Raw genomic sequence first — 23,003 nt, 5'->3', positions numbered from 1 at the left:
GTTTCAACAAGGACCCTGAATGCAAAGTTTAAGCAGGTCTTATACTCTTTAAAGCATCAATCATTGTCACATAGGAATTCCTCATGCCCCTGGGGTCACATTTTCCTGATCTTGCCCTCATCCTGGTGGTGGGGTAAGATTATTTATTGGGAACTGGAGAAACACCAGAGGTTTACTTACCAGGTTACAAGGAATGTGTTCTCCCATAAATTAGGGGCTAGTAGTGGAATAGAAACCTAAGGTTTAGATAAGAACAGCAGGGGAGTCCTGTTTTGGAAAGTTTATTTACAAGTGGAGACAAAGAAAGGCAGGAATGGGTGCTTTTCTCTGCATGGTGCCTTTCATCTCGGTCCCGAACTTTTGCATGGCTCTAATGGGCAATTCCTCACAGCTCTGTCTGAGGTTACAGCTTTTAATTGACAGTTTACTGTGTTTTACAACTCTGTTTCAAGGCTATCTTCCTCTTCACGAGGTTACCCAAGGGTCATGCCAGTTACAGCTGATTTTTAGGCTAGGTGGGCTGCAAGTTAAAGTACCCCAACAGGACTTGCTCCCGTAACACAGTCTTAATTAAAGTCTTTTGGTAAGCCTTGAAATTTAGTAGTGCTTATCCAGCTTTACTTATTTTATTTTTTTCAAACCCAGGGCCTTGTGTGTGTTCAGCAAGTGCTCTACCACTGAGCTACATATCCAGCTATTTTTAAATTTCAAGATTGTTTTAGCTATTCTGTGTTGTTGGAATTTCCATGTAAATTTTTAGTGTCAGCTTGTCAGTTTCCCAGTGATTTTGCTGGGAGTTTTATTTCTGGGGACAGTGGACACCTTAATAATAGCTGTGTAGCCTGAGTTGACCTTGAACTTTTGGTTCTCTTGCCTCAACCTCCTGAGTGCTGTGATTATGGATGTGGGCCACCCTGCCCAGATCTTTTAAACTTTTCAGTCCCTAGTTACGGGGTGTAGGGGAGGGAAGGATTGTGGGGAAAGCAACATCCCTTTTGTATAGACCTTGTAGTTTGTGATGGAGCATAGTAAACGTGTGTTCATACATTTTTAACCAACAGTCTAAACATCTTTTTTTACTATCCCATTATCGTATTGATGGTGTTCCTCTGCCATTTACTTCTCAAGCTTAAAGAAATGTTTCTTTAATACTGCATTTAAAAAATACAGATGACAGCTGGGTATGTGTTTGTAATCCCAGCACTCAGGAGGCTGAGGCAGAAGGATCATGTGTTTGAGGCCAGGTTGGGCTACAAGCAAGTCCTGTCTGGGGGGGAAAAAAATCAGTAAAGAACTATAATTTGACTTTAAAACTTGTGGCACATTTTATAGCATCATTAAGGTATAACCACTCACTTTGTTCTTCACATACTATGAGTGAAGCGTTTAAAAGTTTTTACTGGTGGCTGGCAGACTTGACATTTTAAGCAAGTTCATAAGAAAATGTGTTTTGATTCCTTTGCTGATGTCATTGGAAACATACACTATGGCAGATGTGAGCAGGTGATATAGCAGGAAAACTCAGCAGTAGGAGTGTTCTCATTTCACACTGAATTCAGGCACAGATCCAAATACATAGGCAAACACTACATTTGTCAACTGAATTATTCCAAGTATAGTTGTTTTCTTGGTTTATTAAAAGTATGTTAAACAAATTGCAGGAATAATTTGGATACATTTCATTGTTCATATGTAACTGTTTTTTGTCATTGCTAAAATCTCATATGAAAGTGTTTAATGGAATAACAAAATCACTTTAATACTGCACATGGGGGTTATCATAGGTTTGTTCCAAGCTAATGTAGATTTGGCTTTACATAATTTTTTTTTTTCATTTTTAGAGACAGGGTTTTGCTGTATAGCCCAGGCTGCCATTGAACTTGTGATCCTCCTGTCTCAGCCTTTTGAGTACTGAGGTTTTAGGTTTATACCACCAGTCCATGCTTCTATTAATGATAATAATTATTATTATTTGGCAGTATTAGGGGTTGAACTCAGGGCCTTGCATTTGACTAAGCAGGTGCTCTACCACTTGAGATACTCCACCATCTATATTTGCATTGGTTATTTTTGAGATAGGATCTTGCTTTATGCCTGGGCCAGCCTGGACCATGATCCTCTTATTTTGCTATATAGCTAGGATGACAGGTGTCCATTTGTTGAGATGGGGCCTTGCCAATTTTCTGCCTGGGCTGGCCTCCCAACTGCAATCTTCCTGATCTCCCCCCATCTCCCAAGTAGCTAGAATTACAGGCTTGAGCCACCGTTGTGCCTGGTGTCCAGTGCCTAGCCTTATATTAATTTTCTAAAATGACTTTTTGTTACATATCTTTCTTGCCCGGAAACTTTTGGGTTTTATAATTTGGGAAGAATAGAGAACTAAGGAAAATCACGATGAGATCACATTAAATTAAAAATATGTTTGGAACTGGAAGTGTGGCTCAAGTGGTAGAGCACCTGCTTTGCAAACATGAAGCCTTGAGTTCAAACCCCAGTCTCACACACACACAAAAAGATGTTGGGAGAAGCTAAAGAGTATGAGAAAGGTTGGATAGAAAAGGTAGAGCATGAGGAGACAGAGGAATTGCAGAAGACCAAAAAATAAAGTAGTTTAAGAAAACAGTGCGTTGGGCATGGTGATGCACCAGGTGCCTACAGTCCCAACTTTCAGGAGTCTGAGGCACAAGGATCTCAAATTCCAGACCAGCCTAAACTACATGGCAAGAGCCTCTCTCAAAAGAGTAAAACAACAGGTGGAGTGGCTCAAGTGGTAGAATGCATAGCAAGTGTGAGGCCCTGAGTTTAAATCCCAGTACTGCCAAAAAAGGGAAAAATGATAAATAGGAAAATGTATTTTGATATCAAAGATGAGGACTAGAAAATAATCTGTTCCTCATTCAATCGGTCAAAGGCATTTGTGCCTATACTTAACTTTCTTATCCATTTAATTTCATAACTGAGTGATAAAATGTTTAGCCTAGTAAGCACTTTTCACCACTTCCTTCTATCATCATTCACCTATTTTCTCAATACAGAAGACTGAAAATTGTCCTTGATTATTGATTACACTTTGTAGATTTTATTGTAGTTTTTGATTATACTTATTAGATGTGTCAAAATGCATCTTGTGTTTAATCCTGTCTCTTCCTTTCCTCACAAGTGTAAGCTTTTTTATGTTCTTTTTTTGTTTGTTTGTTTGTTTTTGAGATGGGGGTCTCACTGTGTAGCTCAAACTGGTCTCCAACTTAAGGTCCTCCTACCTCAGCCTCCTGAGTGCCCAGATTCTCACGCCTGTCTGCCTGCTTTTTGGCATTCTTTTCTCTCTGCCTGTAGGGGTTCTTTTCACCTTGACCTCAATTTAGCTGAGGTTATCCCCCTTCTCTTAAGTCTTCCCTGACAATCTCAGCCAGCAGCAAGAATTTCTTTCACAGTGTTGCCTTGGCTTCCAGTAGGTTATCTCATTTAATGCATTTAATTTGTAATGCTTTATTTGCATGTCTATATTTTTAATTATACCAGAGCCTTTAAGGAGTAGGGATAGTGTTCTAAACATCTCTGTTTTCCACTTCTCATTGGTGTGTGGCACCATGGTTGGTTTTAGCAACGATACATCAAATATCTACACAAAAATTAATCTTCATTTATTCACATTCATTTACTTACATAAATTCCCAGTGTCTATATAACTAAAATGAGATGTTTAATCAGAGTTATCTGAAAAAGAATCAGAGTCTAAATTTACTTCTGTAACAATTGTCTTTTAGGTGTGACTTCTTGGATTTATTTTCTGTATGTCATTTTTTTTTGGGGTGGGGGGCAATACTGGAGTTTGAAATCCACTACTCAGGGCCTCATGCTTGCTAGGCAGGCACTCTACCACTTGAGCTATGCCCCAAGCCCTTTTTTGCTTTTAGTTATTTTTCAGGTATGGTTTTGAGTTTTTGCCCTGAGCCAACTTTAGACTGTGATCCTTCTATCTATGGCTTCCTAGATTATAGGCACTCGCCACCATGCCCAGCTTATTGATTGAGATGGGAAGATCTTGCTAATTTTTTGCTCAGGCTGGTATCAAACCATAATCTTCCTAGTCTCTGCCTCCCAAGTAGCTGGGATTACAGGCGTGAGTCACTGTGTGTGGCCCTTTTCTATATTTTTTGATGTAGTTATATACCAGTGAAATGCAAACTTAAACTTTTTTGACTGGTCATGGTGGTGTACTGCTATAATCCCCGCACTTAATCAGGAGACAAAGGCAGGGGAATTCCAAGTTTGAGGGCAAGGAAGACTATTCCCGGACTTAGCCTTTTTTAAAGACCCCCTCCTGTTCTCTATGCTTAATAAATCTCTGCTCTTTCACCAAAAAAAAAAAAAAAAAAAAAAAAAAGGGAGACTCTGCTCTGGATTCAATCTCCAGCAATATGCACCCATGCACACACACAAGACCGTGTTTCCTAGAGCTTTTTTTTTTTTTTTTTTTTTTTTTTTTTTTTTTTTAAATTCATATGTGCATACAATGTTTGGGTCCTTTCTCCCCCTTCCCCCCCGCCCCCTCCCTCACCCCCCCCACCCTAACCCCTCGCTACCAGGCAGAAACCATTTTGCCCTTATCTCTAATTTTGTTGAAGAGAGAATATAAGCAATAATAGGAAGGACCAAGGGCTTTTGCTAGTTGAGATAAGGATAGCTATACAGGGAGTTTACTCGCATTGCTTTCCTGTACATGTGTGTTACCTCCTAAGATAATTCTTCTTGATCTAACCTTTTCTCTACTTCCTGGTCCCCTTCTCCTATTGGCCTCAGTTGCTTTAAAGTGTCTGCTTTAGTTTCCCTGGAGCTGTTTTTTTGTTAACAGTTGGACTTCTGGTATACTTAACAGTTTCAGAATTAAATGGATATGGTTTAATGTTGTGGACACTACCTTAACTTAATTAAATGACTGAAAGTTTAAAGAAAATCATTTCTTGTTATCATTTGCTGGTAAATGGATGGAATTGGAGAACATCATTCTGAGTGAGGTTAGCCTGGCCCAAAAGACCAAAAATCGTATGTTCTTCCTCATATGTGGACATTAGATCAAGGGAAAACACAACAAGGGGATTGGACTATGAGCACATGATAAAAGCGAGAGCACACAAGGAAGGGGTGAGGATAGGTAAGACACCTAAAAACTAGCTAGCATTTGTTGCCCTTAACGCAGAGAAACTAAAGCAGATACCTTGGAAGCAACTGAGGCCAATAGGAAAAGGGGAACAGGTACTAGAGAAAAGGTTAGATCAAAAAGAATTAACCTAGAAGGTAACACCCACGCACAGGAAATCAATGTGAGTCAATGCCCTGTACAGTTATCCTTATCTCAAGCAGCAAAAACCCTTGTCCCTTCCTGTTACTGCTTATACTCTCTCTACAACAAAATTAGAAATAAGGGCAAAATAGTTTCTGCTGGGTATTGGGGGGGGGAGAGGGAGGGGGCGGAGTGGGTGGTAAGGGAGGGGGTGGGGGCAGGGGGGAGAAATGAACCAAGCCTTGCATGTACATATGAATAATAAAAGAAAAAGTAAAAAAAATTAAGTGAAATAAGCCAGACTCAGAAAAATAAAAATCATGTTTTCTCTCAAAAAAAAAAATCATTTCTATCTTTATTATTTGTGTGTGTGTGTGTGTGTGTGTGTGTGTGTATGTGTGTGATGAAATGTCTCCTATGTAATTTAGGACTGGACAAGTCAACTGTGACCACTAAGTGTTCTGTTTTTACAGTTTAAACAATAACATAGCATGTTTAAACAAAAAACATACTATATTGGTAACGTGAATAAAAAATTACTGCACAAAGAACCAGTGCTTGCAATTTCTTTCTTTTTTTTTTTTTTTTTTTTTTGCGGTAGTGGGTTTGATCTCAGGGCTTCATGCTTGCTAGGGCAGGCATTCTACCACTTGAGCTGCTCTGCCTGCCCATAACCAGTGCTTATGGATATACATCGAATGACTGAAAAGTGAATATGATAATTCCACATGTGATCCATATGTATAAGACTCCCCAAGGGTATCAAAATTGTTAGGAAGTTAGTTAAGGCTCATAGGTTTCATGTGTACAGAACTTGCAATTAAATTTTACTGTACTTTTCTATTATGTTTAAAAACTTAATTTTTAACCGGCACCAGTGTCTCACACCTCCAATCCTAGCTACTTGGGAGGCTGATAACGGAAGGACTGAGGTTCCAGGCCAGCACAGGCAAAAAAGCAAGACCATATCTCCAAAACAACCAGAACAAAAAGGGTGGAGGAGTGGAACTACATATGTGCACCACTGTGCCAGACAGTAATTCTTTTAATGTCCCACTTTCACTCCATTACTTCCACCACTAATCTGTTCCCCTGAGATAATCATTGTTAATGGTCAGAAATGTGTGTTTCTGTCTTTTTTGTATGTATTGCATACACATAATGTATATTAAAAATACAGGCTGTTTTTTAAAAATTATTTTGAAATGGTATCAACCTAGGTACTGGGGCGTATTGAGTGTCTGCCTAGCAAGCCAAGCTTGAGGCCCTGAGTACCAACCCTAGTGTACACACCTCCCCCTCACCACCCAAATAGTGTCAGCCTGTATAACTGCTATGCTTTTTTCACTGGTTTTGGATATATTTGTGTTGGTATGTATTGATCTGTGATGTCTTTTATAAAGATTACAGTGTAAGGATAAGATCATTTTATTAATACTTGGAAAACACAAAACCGAATTTACTGTCTATTTAAGAAAAGAGAGTTTGACTGGTTAAGTCAGGTGGTCTAAGTAGAGAACCCTTTTGGTCTTACATAGGGTTTTTGAGAAGCGTGAATTTCAAGGATTGATGAAAACAGGCATGATGGATTGGCATCAGCTGTGGAAGCAGTAGTTAGGCGAGACAGTTGTTAATTGGTAAGTATCCAGAAATGTATTCATTCTGAGTCAGTTGACTAACTCTCTTAAACAAGGGGCTATGAATGATAGATTCACATGCAAAAATACAGTTTCTAAGAGGCAAGTTTTTTTGTTGGGATTTTTTTGGTCTGTGTATATCATTAGGGATTGAACCTATGTGCATTCTAGCAAGTTGTTTTAGTAGATTAAAATTGTTCAGTGTTGTTTCATAGCTATAAAAACATCAGGTATTGATTAAGCAATTTAAAAACTAGTTATTTATTACTATGGCTACAGAGCAGTCAATCTTTTGCTACTGGTATGGGAACCCTTTAATACTTGGAGAGAGTTGAGGGTATAGCTCTGTGGTGTAGTGGATGTTTAACGTGTAAGGCCCTGGGTTCAATCCTCAGCATCAAAAAAGTATAAAGAAAAAAATAAACAAAACCCAAAACTAGAACCAAACCAAACAAAAAAATGCTTAAAGCAAGGATTGTCCAAAGGTGAACGTGGTAGCACATAACTGTAATCTCAGTTACTTGGAGGCTGAGACAAGGAGGATTGAGGTTTTAAGGCCATTCTGGGCTACATAAAAAAAGAATTGTCCAACAATTGTTGATTCTTCTTGAAGATGAGGTTTGATCTTTTTCTCCTTAAATTGAGGTCTGGTTTTAAATTAACATGTCCATAGCATCTTCATCCAAAGTAAGAATCATTTTTCCCAGCATTGTTATTTGAATCCTTTTGTTAATTAGTTGAAATGTCACTTTTATTTTCTGGATAAACCTGTTCTGCTCTATTTTACATCATTGACCTGACTGTGTGCTATAGTTTAGTCCTTTGACGTGTTTAAATGGCCAATTAGAAGACTTTATCCTAGTATATTCAATATCTGGCCTTCCAATTTCAATTGATTGCTTTTTCCCTATATAGAGAGCACATATATGTCTTGTAATAATTTTTATTGGGTATTTAAATAATTGGCAACTGTGGAAATCAGATTCTTCCCAGGTTTTATTCTTGTGGTTGCTGTTTGTTGTAGTGTTTGTGTGCTTGCCTAGGGATGTTATTTTAACCTAATTTTCTTATGTGCGACCAGTGATTTCTCCATTCTGCTTAGTGGTTGTCTAATGATTAAACAAATATTTTCTGGAACCAGTGAGCCACTTGGGTTTTGTGGAGGGATTCCTTTGTGTGTGTTGGGATATTTCATTAACATTCAGCCAGGTATTTGAAAACTCTGCCTTAACCTTCACTTCCTGCTTGTGTAGATCTTCAAGTTAAGGCAGACGTGTGTTCAGGTCTTTCTGAGCATGCATATAGCCCTACGTTATTGGCATGGTCTTGTACATTCATAAGATTTTGTCAGAGCTTTTCAAAGCTATCATGGATATCTCAAATCCCAGTTTTCCTTTTGCGTTTTTTTTGGTTGGTGTGTTGTTTCGTCTGTTTTCCTCTACCTTAGGCACCTTTGAACAGTCTTCTGCTGTTGTTTTCAACAAATGCCACCTGGGGAAATATTTCCATGATGACCAAGGTCCAAATCAGATTAAATAGACAAGGTTACAAGTGGGGTTTTGTAGGAAACAACTAGAAATGTCAAGTAATGACAGTTCTCTGTGGGTGATAGGGTTAGAGGAATTTCCAGATCATTGTGTCCTCTCCAGTGCCTGCCAACTTACTGGTTTTTGCTCCTTCCCTTTCCGTTTTTTAACTTTGTGAAATAATGTTTTAAGGTTACTACAAAGCTGGAGATTAGAGGATTGGACTAGGGTAGGTTAAAACTGAAAAGCTTGCTTTTCTTATTTAGGTTCAGCCATTTTTCTTGAATGTATCCTCGAACTGCTGCAAGCTTTTCCTTCCCTTCCCCTTCCCTTTCCTTTCCAAGACAGAGCTCACTTTATATATATATATAAAACCCAGACTGGCCTTGAACTTTATATTCTTCTGACTCAGCCTCCTGTGTGCTGGCACCATGCCTGGCTTTGGTTATTTTGTAGATTTCTGAAAAAGATGATCTTTACAATTTTTGACAGATTTCTCATTGCTTTTATGGCAGAGAACTTTTGAAGGCCCTTTTTCTGAACTTTTGCATATTTGAAATGAGATCCTGCCAAGGACATTAACTGCAACAGTATTTATAATAGCATAAGAGTGAGAACCAGAGCTTGGGGGTGTGGCTCACTGGTAGAGCTGGCCTAAGCATGCTTGAGGCCCTGGTTTCAATCCCCAGTGCCAAAAACCAAACAAACAAATACAACAATCTAAATGCCCTAAAATAAAATCATTTAAATAACTGGTTCATTTATATATTCATATGATGGACTATTATGCTAATCCTTATATATGACATGAGAATGTTCATGATAAAGGGTGATGAATATAAAATACAGTGTGTTCAAATTTTAAAAATTTTGCAAGAAAGCGAGCATATATATGTATAAACTAAGAAACTACTGAAAAGAACAAATGTTAGCATTCATGGACTGGAGGTGTGTCTCAAGCAATAGAGCACCTGCTTTGCAAGCATGAAACCCTGAGTTCAAACCCTAGTCTCACCCCCTACCCCCCACCCCCCAAAAAAAGTGGTAGCATTCAAGCATTCATTTCTGGGTGAGGCACTAATGTTTAAATTTTGTGAGTATAAAAGAAAACATAATTACCTTTTTATTCCCTATGCTGTACCATAGACCTCATTAATTTTTGGGGGGTGGGGTGGCTGGGGTTTGAATCCAGGGCTTTGTACTTGCAAAGCAGGCTCTCTATTGCTTGAGCCTCACCTTCAGTCAATTTTGCTTTGGTTATTTTAGAGATGGGGTCTTGAGAACTTTTTGCTCAACCCAGCCTCAAATCACGATCCTCCTAATCTTAGCCTTCCAAGTAACTAGAATTACAGCAGTGAGCCACTGGTGTCCAGCTGATTGGTTTTTGATAGAGACTGAATATGTAGCTCAGTGGTAGAGCACTTGCCTAGCATGTGAAGGGCTCTGGGTTTCATCCCCAACACAGCAAAATGAAAAACAACAATCTGTAACTTTTTAATTCCTGTGAGTTAAGAATTATAATGGCTGTCATTTTTGTTAATTTAATGTAGCCTTTAATAAGTATTTGAAGGTTCACTTAACACACTGTTAACTCTGGCACTAGGTATAACAAATTACCAATGAGTTACTTTGTTTTCAGGAGTGGTGCCTTATAGAAAGGAGCTTTGTTTCTTTGGGGTATAACAGGGTGAAGTAGTAGGTATGTTGTAGTTTCATTTATTAGCATGTCTTTTTTTCTTTCCAGGCACATATTAAATTTCCTATTGACTACCCATATTCACCACCTACCTTCAGATTCTTGACCAAAATGTGGCACCCCAACATTTATGAGGTAAGAGACGTCCTTCATAAACTTGTCTATAGATTTATTTTTGAGACTAATTTTTTAAAAATGGGCTGGGGATGTAGCTTAGTGGTAGAGCTTTTGATCATCATGAGCGAGGCCCTGGGTTCCATCCCAGCACTGTTTAAATTAAAAAAAAAAAAAAGTTGGGTGGGATCAGAGTTTAGTAATAAAACATGTGCTTAGCATGCATGAGGCCCTGGGTTCAATCCCCCATACCACCCCCCACACACACACACACTAAAACAAAAATAGCCAGCATATCTCAGCATGTCATGATAGTTTTGTTGTGACCATACAGAAGTATTCGTGATTTTTTCACTTTTAGTTAACTTCTGGTTTAATTATTTAAAATTGAGGATAGATTTGTAATACCCAGTATATATTCTAGTTATAAATTGAGGCTTACCCATAGTAGCTCATTGTTAAGATTATAATACACATGTTAACATATGCATTTAAAAAAATCTAATAAATGCATATAAATTTATTTGTGTACCTATCCTCTAACTTCACAGCAAGGGTCACCTGTTGCTATGATCAGAGAGATTCAGCTTTTTGGGGGGATTTATCCTACATTTGGACTGGCCTCCTTTCAGGAGTTGATGCTGAACATTTGAGAGCCTCTTTTGGAATAAATCCAAGGTGAGGTTCTTCTACTGGACAAATCAACATGCCTGCAGGAAGCATTTCTAGTTTTGTTGGTTGAAACATATTTAGCTTTGGGCTAATTGATGACAATGCTAGAGTAATGTGCTAGCACATTGGATTAGTTTGTTTTACTTTCTAAAATCTGCTTCTTCTGTAAGACAATTTCCTCTTCTCTTCTATCCTACCTCCCACTTTTCCCCTTCTCCTTTTCCTCCCCTTTCCTTCCCTTCCCTTCTCAAGACCAGGCTCTCATAATGTATCCTAGGCTGACCTTAAATTCAAGATCCTTTTATCTCAATTTTCCAAGGACTGGGATTACATGCAATCACCATATTATTTTGTTTTTTCAAATATAGGACAAACTGATGCTTAAAAAGGAGATATGTGGTTGCCTCTCCGGAAATAAGCTCCTAAGATGTTACTGCTTTTGTTTTTTTACTATTTAACATTAATAAACAGCAGTGAATATACTGTTCTCTATAACAAAGTTATTTAATTGTGGGAGAGCATCTGTAGAAATAATTCATTGTTTCATAAGGTTAAACTGAGGTTAGTACTCACAGAAGTATTTTGGCATCTTAGTCCATTTGGACTGCTGTAACAAATACCTTAAACTGAGTAATATATTAAACAAAAGAAATTTATTGCTTGCAGTGCTGGGAGTTGCGAAGTCCAAGATCAAAAGGCCAGAAGATTTGGTGTCTAGTGAAGGCTTGCTCCATTTATATGGTGCCTTGTTGCTATGTCATCATATAGCTGAAGGGACAAAGCACCTCTCTTATGTCTGTTTTATAAGAGTACCAATTCCCATTCGTGAGTGCGGGGCCCAAAGTCCTTACATTTCAGTATCATTGTCTTGAAAATTAAGATTTCAACACATGAATTTTGGAGGACACCAACACTCAGTCTATAACAGTTAAATATTGTTAAACACTACCAGCCAGGTGCAGTGGTGTATACCTATAATCTCAGCACTTGGGAGGTGGGGGCAGGAGGATTCCAACGCCAGCCTGGGCTACATGGCCAAGTTACAGTCCAGCATGTGTTCTTCAAAAAAAAAAATGGAGGGGAGAAAAGTTCTTTAAAACTACATAGAATGCAAGAGGAAAATGAGAAGGAACAATCTTTTCTCTTGTTGTGGGGTACTAAGCCTGAAAGCCATGCACTTTTATTTCCATCTAATTCCTAAACCCCTCTCACAAAGGAAACAAAACAGGATAAAGGAGTCAGAGGTGCAAAGGAAGAACATATAATAGGTTTTTAAATCACTTTTGACTTTTTGTTTTACTATGTAGGCTATTTAGTTCTTTCAAGATTTAGTGATATTTGAAAATATTTTTCATATTCATAATAAATTTTTCTACAATAAAATCATTCCTGTCTATACCATAAATGTTTTATTTGTAAAATGCTAGATCATAGGAATTATTAGTATTATTATTGTTGTTTTTGGTGGGACTGGGGTTTGAACTCAGGTTTGTGCTTGTAAAGCAGGTGCTCTGCCACTTGACCCACACCTTCAGTAAATTTTGCTCTGATTATTTTGTTTGGTCTTTTTTTGTGTGTCTGTGGCACTGGGGTTTGAATTCAGGGCCTCACACTTGGTAGGCAGGCACTTTTACCACTTGAGCCACTCTGCTAAACCTACTCTGGTTATTTTGGAGATTGGGTCTCATGAACATTTTGCCAGGGCTGGCTTTGAACCTGGATCCTCCTGATCTCAGTCTCCCACGTAGCTAGAATTACAGACATGAACCAACGGTGTCCAGCTTGCATTTTTTTTTTGCCCAATGTGGTACTGGGACTTGAACTCGGGACCTACACCTTGAGCCATTCCACCAGCCCCTCCCTTTGTGTGTGTGTGTGAGATAGGGTTTTTTCAGATAGGGTCTTGCAAACTGTTTGCCTGGGCTGGCTTTGAACCGTGATTCTCCTGATCTCACCTCCTGAGTAGCTAGGATTACAGGTGTGAGCTACCAGCATCCAGCTGCATTGGTTATTTTTGAGATAGGCTCTCACTTTTTGCCAGGACCATTCTGGACTTCTGAACCTTTTGCCTGGGCTGGCCTCAAACCATGATCCTCCTGATCTCTGCCTACCAAGTAGCCAGAACTACAGGCGTGAGCCATTCACTGCATCTAGCTTCAGAATGGAACATTTTGAGGGTCACTGCCAATATTTGTGATTCTAGAGATCTGGGACTAATGGGTTTTGGCCAAAGGGATGTTTTTGAGAATTGTTCTCTCCTTATCCACCTGTATTCTCACCAGTGGCATAGACAAAATGGACCTGGGTATCTGATTGCTGTAGTTGCTGAAATGTTTATTGCAGAGTTATGTACAAAGAACTGATGAGGGTAAGTGAAACAATGCTAACAACACAAAAATGTGAAAGTATAACCCTATTCAAATACCAAAATACAGGAATTGATGAAGGAATTTTTGGCAAATTAACTTCATGAGCATTTAAAAATAACATGACTTAACAGTAGAAAATAGTTTATTATGCCATTTTTATTAATAAACAGAAACTTTGATTGTAATTTATTAGATGCTGCAGCCCCAAAAGTTGTGATCAATGTTATATAAGTGAATTTAATTATTTTAGAATACTGCATTTGTGAAATTTGTACATATTAAGGGAAAATTTGCAGAATAAAAGAAATTTAGTGGGAATTTGTCATCAGTGACTGTACTGTACAATTGTTTCCTTTCTACTTTGCACTATGCTTAGTGAATGTTAAAAAATACAGCTTGCTGATTACACACTATTGTGTGCTTAGAAAAAGATAATTAGTCCCATTTGCTTCGTAAACTGTGTTAACGTGATGTATTCATACACCCTTCCTTCACTATAAGCTTCACAGATAAAGCTACTCAAGTAAAATCTTGCTGTTCAGTATCATCATTATTATTTTTATTTTGGTGGTACTAGGGTTTGAACTCAGGGCTTAACTCTTGCCTGACAGGCACTCTTATTGTTTGAGTCACTCCACCAGCCCTGCATTAAAATTTTAAAATGGTAGACTTTAATTTTTAAAGCAGCTTTATGTTCAGTGCAAAATTTAGTGGGAAGTACAGAGTAGTTAATGATCCTTTTAATACTAAAAACATTATAGGGTTTAACTTCAAAAAAATAATACAGATGGACAGTTTTTTATTTATTTTTTTTTCAGACTGGGGTTTGAACTTAGGGCTTCGCACTTGCAAAGCAGGCACTCTTCCACTTGAGCCACTCCTCCAGTCCATTTTGGTTTGGTTATTTTGGAGATGGAGCCTTGAGAACTGTTTGCCTGGACTGGTCTTGAACCAAGATCCTCCTGATCTCAGCCTTTCAAATAGTTAGAATTACAGGCATGAGCCATTGGGCCTGGTAAAAAATAACATCTTTTAAAGGAATGTACGAATAAGTTTTCCTGAATGATGCTCATAGATAAATGTCACTAATAACCTGGGTGTTTAGGCACACACCTGTAATCCTAGCATTGGGGGTTGGTTGAGGCAGGAGAATCTTGAGTTCAGGGGCACACAGCAATAGTCTGTCTCAACACATAGACACCACACACAAAAGAAAAGAAAGAAAAAAGAAAAAGTCACTAATACAGTCATGAAATAAAGGTTTTATATATGTAGTAAGATGGTATATTTTAGACTACTGTTAACTCATAGGAAAATATTTTGCTATTTCACTTTAGCCTCCAGTTCTGGAGAGTAATTCTTGATCCTCTGTGCAGTTGATTTCAAGACATTATACAAATCTGTATGGGCACCAGTTTGACTACTATTCCAGATTAGGATATAGTTAGTTTAGTTTAGTTGCTAGAGATTGAACCCAGGGTCTTAGCATGCTAAGTTTCCACTCTACTACTGAGGTACACCCAGTCCAAAAGCATGGTATTTTTAAGTGTTACTGGTTTATGCCAGGTGTGGTGTGGCCCATGCTGTTTGCGAGGATGACGTACAAGGATTGCAGAAATGTAGCCTGGGCTACATAACAAGTTGCAGACCAGCCTGGGTAGCTTTAGTGAGACTCTGTTCCTAAAGTTAGTGGTAGAGCTCTTACCTAGCAATATGTAAGCCCAAGGTTCAATCTCCAGTACCATGAGAAAAAGAAGTTACTGATTTAATAGTGGTTAAAAATAGATCCTACTGGGCTGGGATGTGACTCAAGTGGTAGAGCACTTGCCTGACAAGCATGAGGCTCTGAGTTCAAACCCCAGTACCACCAAAAAAAAAAAAAAAATCCTACTATTTTAATATGCTAGATGGTTTAGACAATAGAAATGTATTTTCTCCCAGTTCTAGAGACTCTTGAGGTGCTGGGGATTAAATCCAGACTACTGCTGGCAAGTAGTCCTTCTCAACTACACCCTCAGCCCCAGTAGTACTGACATTTTTGTTGTTATTGTCGTGCTTTTTTTGTTTTGTTTTGCTTTGAGACAGGGTCTTTCACTTGTAGCTAGTCTTGAACTTAAGATCCTCCTAGCACAGCCTCTGGAGTGCTGGGATTACAGAGGTGCACCACCATGCTCAGCCTAGAGTATTAAGTCGAAGATAAAGGTGGGAGATGGATTGAGGGTCTTTTTTTGGCTTATAAGTTGTCTTTGCTATGTCCTCCTGGTAGGGAGTTGGGTAGGAATTCTCTTGTCTGTTACTATAAGGGCACTAATCCCATCAGATATAGGCCCCATCCCTCACAGACTCATCTAATCCTAATTAAATTTCAAAGGCACCATCTTAAAGTAATGTAAAATTGGGAGTAAGGTTTTAACATGAATTTGGCAGGGTACATAAATACTCAGTTCATTACATGTCATTATGTGTGACATGTGAACTTCTTAAGAATTTGCAATATTCAAGAATTTTGCAAAGCCTGTAGACGACTGTTTTTCTTTTTTGTGGGGGTGGTGGTTAGAGACAGTCTTACTATTCACTATGTAGCTCACGCTGGCTTCAAATTCACAATCATGCAGCCTCTCCCTCCCAAGTGCTGGTCAGTTACTGCTTTTGAAATAAAATTTAGGCCATAGGCTTGGGGTATAGCTTAGTAATATAGCGCTTGAGGCCCTAGGTCCAATCCCCTGCACAGCAGGAAAAAAAAATTAAGGCTGCATAAGTTGTGCTTTGGCTCAATTACTCATATTTTATGGTCTTTGTACAGTTGACCTTCCATATCCAGGGTTCCACATCTGTAGATTGAACCAATATTTCTGGGTCAGAAATATTCAGGAAAAGTATCTCTGAACATAAATACAATTTTTCTCCCCTTGACATTATTCCTATTTACATAGCATTTAAACTGTATTGGGTATAATAAATACTTAAGCAATGATTTAAAGTATACGAGAGAGACAGGTGCTATGGCATGCAACTATAGTCCTAGCTACTGAGAGGCCAAAGGCAGAAGGATCACATGAGCCCAGGAGTTTGAGACCATCCTGGGCAACATGGTGACACCACGTCTCAAAAAAAAAAAAAGTATATGGGAAGAAATGCATAGGTATATACAAATAATACTCAGCCATTTTATTCTTTTTTTCCCCCCTCACACTGCTAGTAAGTGAATTCAGCCATTTTAAATTAAGGAACTTGAGAATCCTTGGATTTTGTTATCCTTAAAGGGTCCTAGAAGCTATACACTGAGAATACCAAGGACAACTGTAATTATTTAGATGGATGAGAACTATGATTAGTTCCTTAAAACCTAATACCAAATGTATCAGGAGATCCTAGAAAATAAAGCCATGTAATTATAATTTTTTCTTTTGACAGTACTAGGGTTTAAACTAAGGTTCTTAAAAGGCAGGCACTCTGCCACTTCTGTTAATATTTTTAAAATAGAACATATAGACATAAGAAATACCTATCTTTTTCTACTATCCTTCCTTACCATCCACATTATGGTCTTTCAGCACTCTTTGTAATACTGAACTGATTATTCCAGCTATTCAAGAGGCTGAGCTAGGAGAATCACGAGTTTGAGGCCAGCCTGGCAATTAAGCAGGTGTAATTCACAATTTACAAAAAAAACAAAAGGGGGGGGGAGGTCGGGGATGTAGCTCAGTAGCACTGGGTTTAATCCTAAGTATAACCAAACATTTTCCAAAATTATACATTGACAAGGCCTGTAATTTCGCACGAAGTATATTTGAATTCTAGAATGAGCAGGATTTTTTTTGTTGTTGTGTTGGTAGAACTGGGGCATGAACTCAAGGCCTACACCTTGAGCCACTCCCAGCCCTTTTTTGTGATTTTTTTTTGTTGGAGATAGGATCGTGGGAACTACTTTGCTCAGGCTGCCTTCAAAATGCAATCCTCCTGATCTCTGCCTCCTGAGTAGCTAGGATTACAGGTGTGGGCCACCAGCGCCCAGCAGCAAGATTTTTTTAATTTAATTTTTTAAATTTCTTTTTAGAATTTACTGTTGCATTTCCTTTTCTTCCTCTCCCCTCCCCATCCCTTTTTTTTTTCCTCTTTCCTTCCTTCCTTTCTTCCGTGTCTCAGTGTGGTATCAGTGATGATCAGGATTCTCAACTCAGCCTCTTGAGTAACTGAGACTAGATGCACAGCATTTGCTGTGCTTTTCTTTTTCTTTCTTTCTTTTTTTTTTTTTTCAGTACTGTATTCTTGCTATTAATCAGTAAAATTATTTTTGGTAATTAAATAAATAGCATATTTTTAGAGAGTAAATCAAATGGAAGCACATTTCTACTTCATTTCTTTTATTTACATATATTTTATATGTTTGAGTAAGTTGAGTTATTATTTTCTCTATTTAGTGGAATTATCTTAGAGCTTTTGTGTTGGTTCTTTGATTTCTCTGAGAGCTAACTTTAATGATTATACCAATCAGAAATTGAATAACAAATTTAAACAAGTCATACTAGCATTTATTACATAGAAGGTGATAATATTACACTATTATTTCATGTAAATTTTAAATATAAATTTAAAAAATTCTAGCATTTACCGTGGTATTTATTAAAATGCTTTGCTTTCAGTGTCGAGATATTGTAGGCACACTAAAAAATACTTAGATTCACTTTTTTTTTTTTAGTGGTTTGGGATTTGAACTCAAGGCCTTGCAGGTGTTCTGTCATTGAGCCATGCCCCAACCATAGATCCACTTCTTGAAAGAATGTGTATCAAAATAATTTTAGAGTTTAGAAAAAAAGTTTCAAAAGCAGTAAAACAAGTTCTCATATCCTCTTGGATTTTTGAGACAGGGTGTTGCTGTTTAGCTCAGGCCTCTTATCTTTCAATCCTCCTTCCTCAGCCTCCTGATTGCTGGGATTACAGATGTGCATCACTATGCCTGGCTTCCTATATGCAATTCACTTAGCTTCCTGTAATGTTAAGTCTTGGAGAATCATGGTACATTTGTTAATTATTCTTAGTAATTTCAGATCTTGTTTGGAATAAATTATGGAATGAGAAACTTAAAACACATATTAATTGCCCATAACTGCTTCATATTTCTCTGGGTATAGTACCTTGTTTTGTAGTATTAAATCACCAGAAACAACATGCTTCTGTGATCTAACTCCATGAAAGCGCTGAAGAATGTGTTAAGATTTTATTATCAGTAATAAAGCCGTTTGTTTTTATTGTTTGAATGATGCTAGGGATCATACCCATGGCCTCATGCATATTAGGTAAGCTCTCTACCACTGAACCACATACCCAGCACTGTTCATTTTTCAAAATGTGTAATCAGTGGACATTTATGTTTTTAGTCATAGATATATCTGATTGTCTATCTATCGTTTATGTGGTGCTGGTGTTTGAATTCAGGGCCTTATACTTTCTAGGCAGGCACCTAGAAACCACCTGGGCCACTCCGCCAGCCCCCATTCATATTTATAATTTGTATGTTTCTTTCTTCTTTTTTTCTGTGAGCTTTACACTTGCCATTTGAGCCATGTCTCCAGCTTTTTTGCTTGGGTGGTTTTTTTTGTATTGTTTTGTTTTGTTTTGTTTTAAGTTAGGGCTCTCTTTTTGCCCAGGCTGGCCTGGACCATGATCCTCCTATTTTATGCTTCTGGTATCACTGGAATGACAGGTCCACACAACTACACATAGCTATTGGTTGAGATGGGGTCTCACAAATGTTTTGCCCAGGGTAGCTTCCCACATAGCTAGGCCTACAAACTTGAGCCACTGGTGCCTGGCTATAATTTACATGATTTTATTCAGTGATTTTTAATAATGGTCCTAAATAAAACACTTCTCTTTGGATTTACTCAAAGCATTCTTCAAATGCACATGAATGCTTTCTTACCTCTTAACTAGAAATGTGTAGCCTAGTATGGTTTTTGTTTTGATATTTTAGCTACTAGAATAAAATTACAACTGGAAATATTTGGCAACTGGGGTAAATATTTGTTTTCTTTTAATTATTATTCTGTTATTTCTATTTCTATTATTATTAAAACAAGTCATTAGTTGACTTATAAAATATTCCTTAACACATTGAAAAAATGTTTTATAGAATCCCCTGCAGAGCTGTGAAAAATCTGTGTGTGCATTTCATCTTGGTTTATGTGAAACAAATGAATAATGGTCTGAGGCCATGGATCAAGTGGTAGACTGCTAGCAAGCAAAGACCCTGAGTTGAAACTCCCGTATCACCAAAATAAATATATAAGCGAACAGATAAATAAGAGGAAATCAAGAGAAAGTAGTTTTTTGCTCTAAGTTAATGTTCACCCTTGACTAACAAATGTGGTTTTGTAATACATATTATTAAAGGCTTGAACCCTGTGTTGTGCTTGTTTTGCCTCGTGTGTGTGTGTGTGTGTGTGTGTGTGTGTTTCTCTTTTCTCAGTGAGCATGCTAGGCACATACTCTTACCACTGGAGCCTACACTCTGGTCCCTCCCTATACTTTTTTTTTTTTTTTGAAGATTGAATTAGGACAAACAGGTTGATCTGTGAGGGTCTACATACTATAAGGCTCTTCAGTAGGTACATTAGCCACCATTTAGAACATACTAATTTGGGGCCACCAAATTTGGACTTTTTAGAGCTAGGTTGTGGTCTATAAATACTTTGCTACATGAAGCAGGATTTTCATGGAAGTTTATGTAATCATGGATTTGCATATCTTTGGTACTTTCTCCTAACTTTTTAAATTATGGGGAAGAGGTTTCTCTGGGCCTTAATATGCCCAGATTTGACTGTATATCAGAGTCATTTAATTGGATGGGACCTAGGCTAGGTATTTTTAATTTACATTTTTTGTTATTTATGCATGTGTGTGTGCATGCGTGCATGTGCGTGCTTGTGTGCATGTATGTGTGTGTATTTATAGATGGGTTCTCATTATGCTGGTTAGCACTTTGTTGCCCACGTTGCCCACGTTGCCCAAACTCCTGGGCTCAAGGGATCCTCCTGTCTTAGCTTCCAGTTGCTGGAACTACAGGTGTGCACCTCTTAATTGGGTCATTCATCTTTCTGATAATGAGTTTTTCAAGTTCCTTATGTATTACAGATATTAAATCTTTGTTAGATGTATGATTTGGAAATGTTTTCTCCTGTTTTAGATAATTTTTTTTCTGATAACTGGGATTTGAACTCAGGGCTTTGAACTTGCTAGGCCAGATGCTCTACTACTTGAGCCATCCTTCCGGCCCCTTTTGCTTTATTTTTAGGGTCTCGAGTTTTTGCCCTGTCTGGCCTGGACCATGATCCTCCTATTTATGTTTCCCATATGGCTGGGATGACAGGCATACAGCTGTGGAGATGGAGTTTTGAAAACTTTTTGCCCAAATTGGCCTCAAACTATGATCCTCTGCAAACTAGCCATCCATGTTTTCTTCTAAGAATTTATTATTCAGGCCAGACATGGTGATTCATGGCTTTAATCTCAGCTACTCAGGAGATGGAGATCAGGAGACCAGACCAGGAAGACTCCATATTAATCGATAAGTCAAGTATGGTGGTTCATGCCTGTTCTAGCTATGCAGGAAGCATAGGTATGAGGATTGCAGACTGAGGTCAACCCAGGCAAAGCCATGAGACCCTGTCCCAATAATAACTAATGCAAAAGGGCTGGGGGCATAACTCAAGTGGATTAGTATTTGCCTAGCATATGCAGGGCCCTTGAGTTCCAGAGCTGCCAAAAAAAAAAAAAATCAAGAAAAATTTTATGATTTTGGTTCTTAGATCCTTGGCCCATTTTTAGTAAATTTTTGTATATTTCTGAGGTAGGAGTCGAATTACATTTTTTGTTTGTGGAAATCCAGGATTGTGAGTTTGAGGCAAGCCTAGGCTACATAGTGAGATCCTGTCTCAGAAACAAAACCAAAACCAAAGCAATGTATTAACTATAGAAGTATGGGATTATTTCTAGACCCTCAGTTCTATTCAGTTTGTCATTACGGCAGCACTAAACTATCCTGGTAACTGTAACTTGTAGTAAGATTGAAATTACAAAGTGTGAGTTTTAATGATTTTTTTTTTTCCTCAGTGTTTGACTCTCTAGGTTCCTTTCCTTATACATTTTAGGATCAGCTTGTCAGTGTTTGCATTAAAGTAAGGTAGAATTTTGAAAAGTGATTATGTTGAATTTGTAGGTTAAATTGTTAAATAGTGCCATTTTTTCTTAAGTTTTTTACTAGCATATATTAATTTCATGAAGTAATAGGTTTCATCATGACATTTTCATGTATCTATATAATGTTTTGGTCATGCTCACTTCCATACCCTGTCCTGCTGGTTCCTTTCTTCTTCCCAATAATAGTTCCCCTTCTACTTTTCATGACTTTTTTTTTTTTCCTCCCAAATCAAATACCGCATATGAGAGAAAACAAGTGATATTTGTCTTTCTGAGATTGGCTTATTTTATTTAACATGATGGTATCCAGTTCCATTCATTTTCCTGCAAATGATAGATTTTCTTTTTTATGGCTAGTAGTCCATTGTACAGTATAACCTTAATATGTGCAGCTACATGGTTCCAAGGAGACTACTGTTTAGGAAAAATAGAAAATGCTCAGGATACATGGAGTTCAGTACTCTAAAATTACTCAAATTTACCTAGACTGTACATAAAGTAGGTCTGAACATCCATAATTTGAAACTGCATGGAGTAAGCCACATTACTGTTACAAGTACTGTGCACACATTTATACCCATTAATATTGCTCATCAAAAACTTGATCTTCATAATCTTTATTTGAATGCTGCAGATGTTTGATTCATTTTTCTATGATGTTGCCCAACTTCCACTAAAGACATGCTGCCTTTAAACAACTCTAAAATTTCCACTCAATCTTGCCATTTAATCACTTTGTGTGCCTTTTTTGGCTTGGAAGGATTTACCATAATTTTTACCTTACTTTGGGGCACTGTTTGCTTTTTCAGAAGCATGTTTTCACAAAATTAAGGGAAGGGAAACACTCAGCAGATCACACATGGTTACACAGCTGACAGTAATGCAGGACTGACCAAAAGTTTCTCCATATCAACTGAGCTGTGTAATTCACATGGGGGAATTTAAGAAGTTTTTTTTTCTTGAAATTGTTTTTGACTTTTAAATTTTATTATTTTTTTTACCAAGAGTGATCAAAACTGTGTAAGGCGGGGTGGGAGTGGTGACTCATGTAATCCCAGGTACTTGCTACTTGGGAGATGGAGATCAGAGGATTGAGGTTCAAGGCCAGCCTGGGCAAACAGTTAGTGAGACCCTGTCTCAAGGAAACAGCTGGGCATAGTAGTGCCACGCCTGTCGTAGAAGGATTGTGATCCAGCCCAGTCAGTTCACAAGACCCTACTTGAAAAACAACTGTTAGTAAAAAGGGCTGGGGATGTGGCTCAATTGGTAGAGTGCCGTCCTAGCAAGCCCTGAGTTTAAACTTCAGTGCTACCAACAAACAAACAAACAAACAAAAATAACAAGAAAAAAAACTCCACAGGTAATAAATCTGAAAGGCTGACTTGCTGTATGTACATTATTTTTTTATCCATTCATTCATATAATTTCCGGGTTGTCTCTTTGTAGCCTTTCTGTTTCTCCATGCTTCTTAGTTGTCCTGTCACCTTTTGATTCCTGTTGTTGTTTTCT

General features: G+C 37.9%; 1 protein-coding gene across 3 annotated transcripts in view; it reads left to right on the top strand.

The window, feature by feature from the left end:
* The window catches only part of Ube2r2 (ubiquitin conjugating enzyme E2 R2), an 87,304-nt gene that overhangs the window by 47,969 nt on the left and 16,332 nt on the right, over positions 1-23,003 (top strand). For 2 of the 3 annotated variants that reach the window (XM_074051598.1, XM_020163848.2), the window contains one exon: positions 10,189-10,275. The exons of the other annotated variant lie outside the window; for it this stretch is intronic. In XM_074051598.1, the coding sequence (XP_073907699.1) occupies positions 10,189-10,275 (87 nt within the window). The remainder of the gene's footprint in view (positions 1-10,188; positions 10,276-23,003) is intronic. 3 annotated transcript variants of the gene reach the window in all.

Source organism: Castor canadensis, chromosome 13 (assembly GCF_047511655.1).
Source record: "Castor canadensis chromosome 13, mCasCan1.hap1v2, whole genome shotgun sequence".
Lineage (NCBI taxonomy): Eukaryota > Metazoa > Chordata > Mammalia > Rodentia > Castoridae > Castor > Castor canadensis.
Note: the sequence above shows the minus strand (reverse complement) of the source record. Positions and strands in the feature narration are given on the sequence as shown.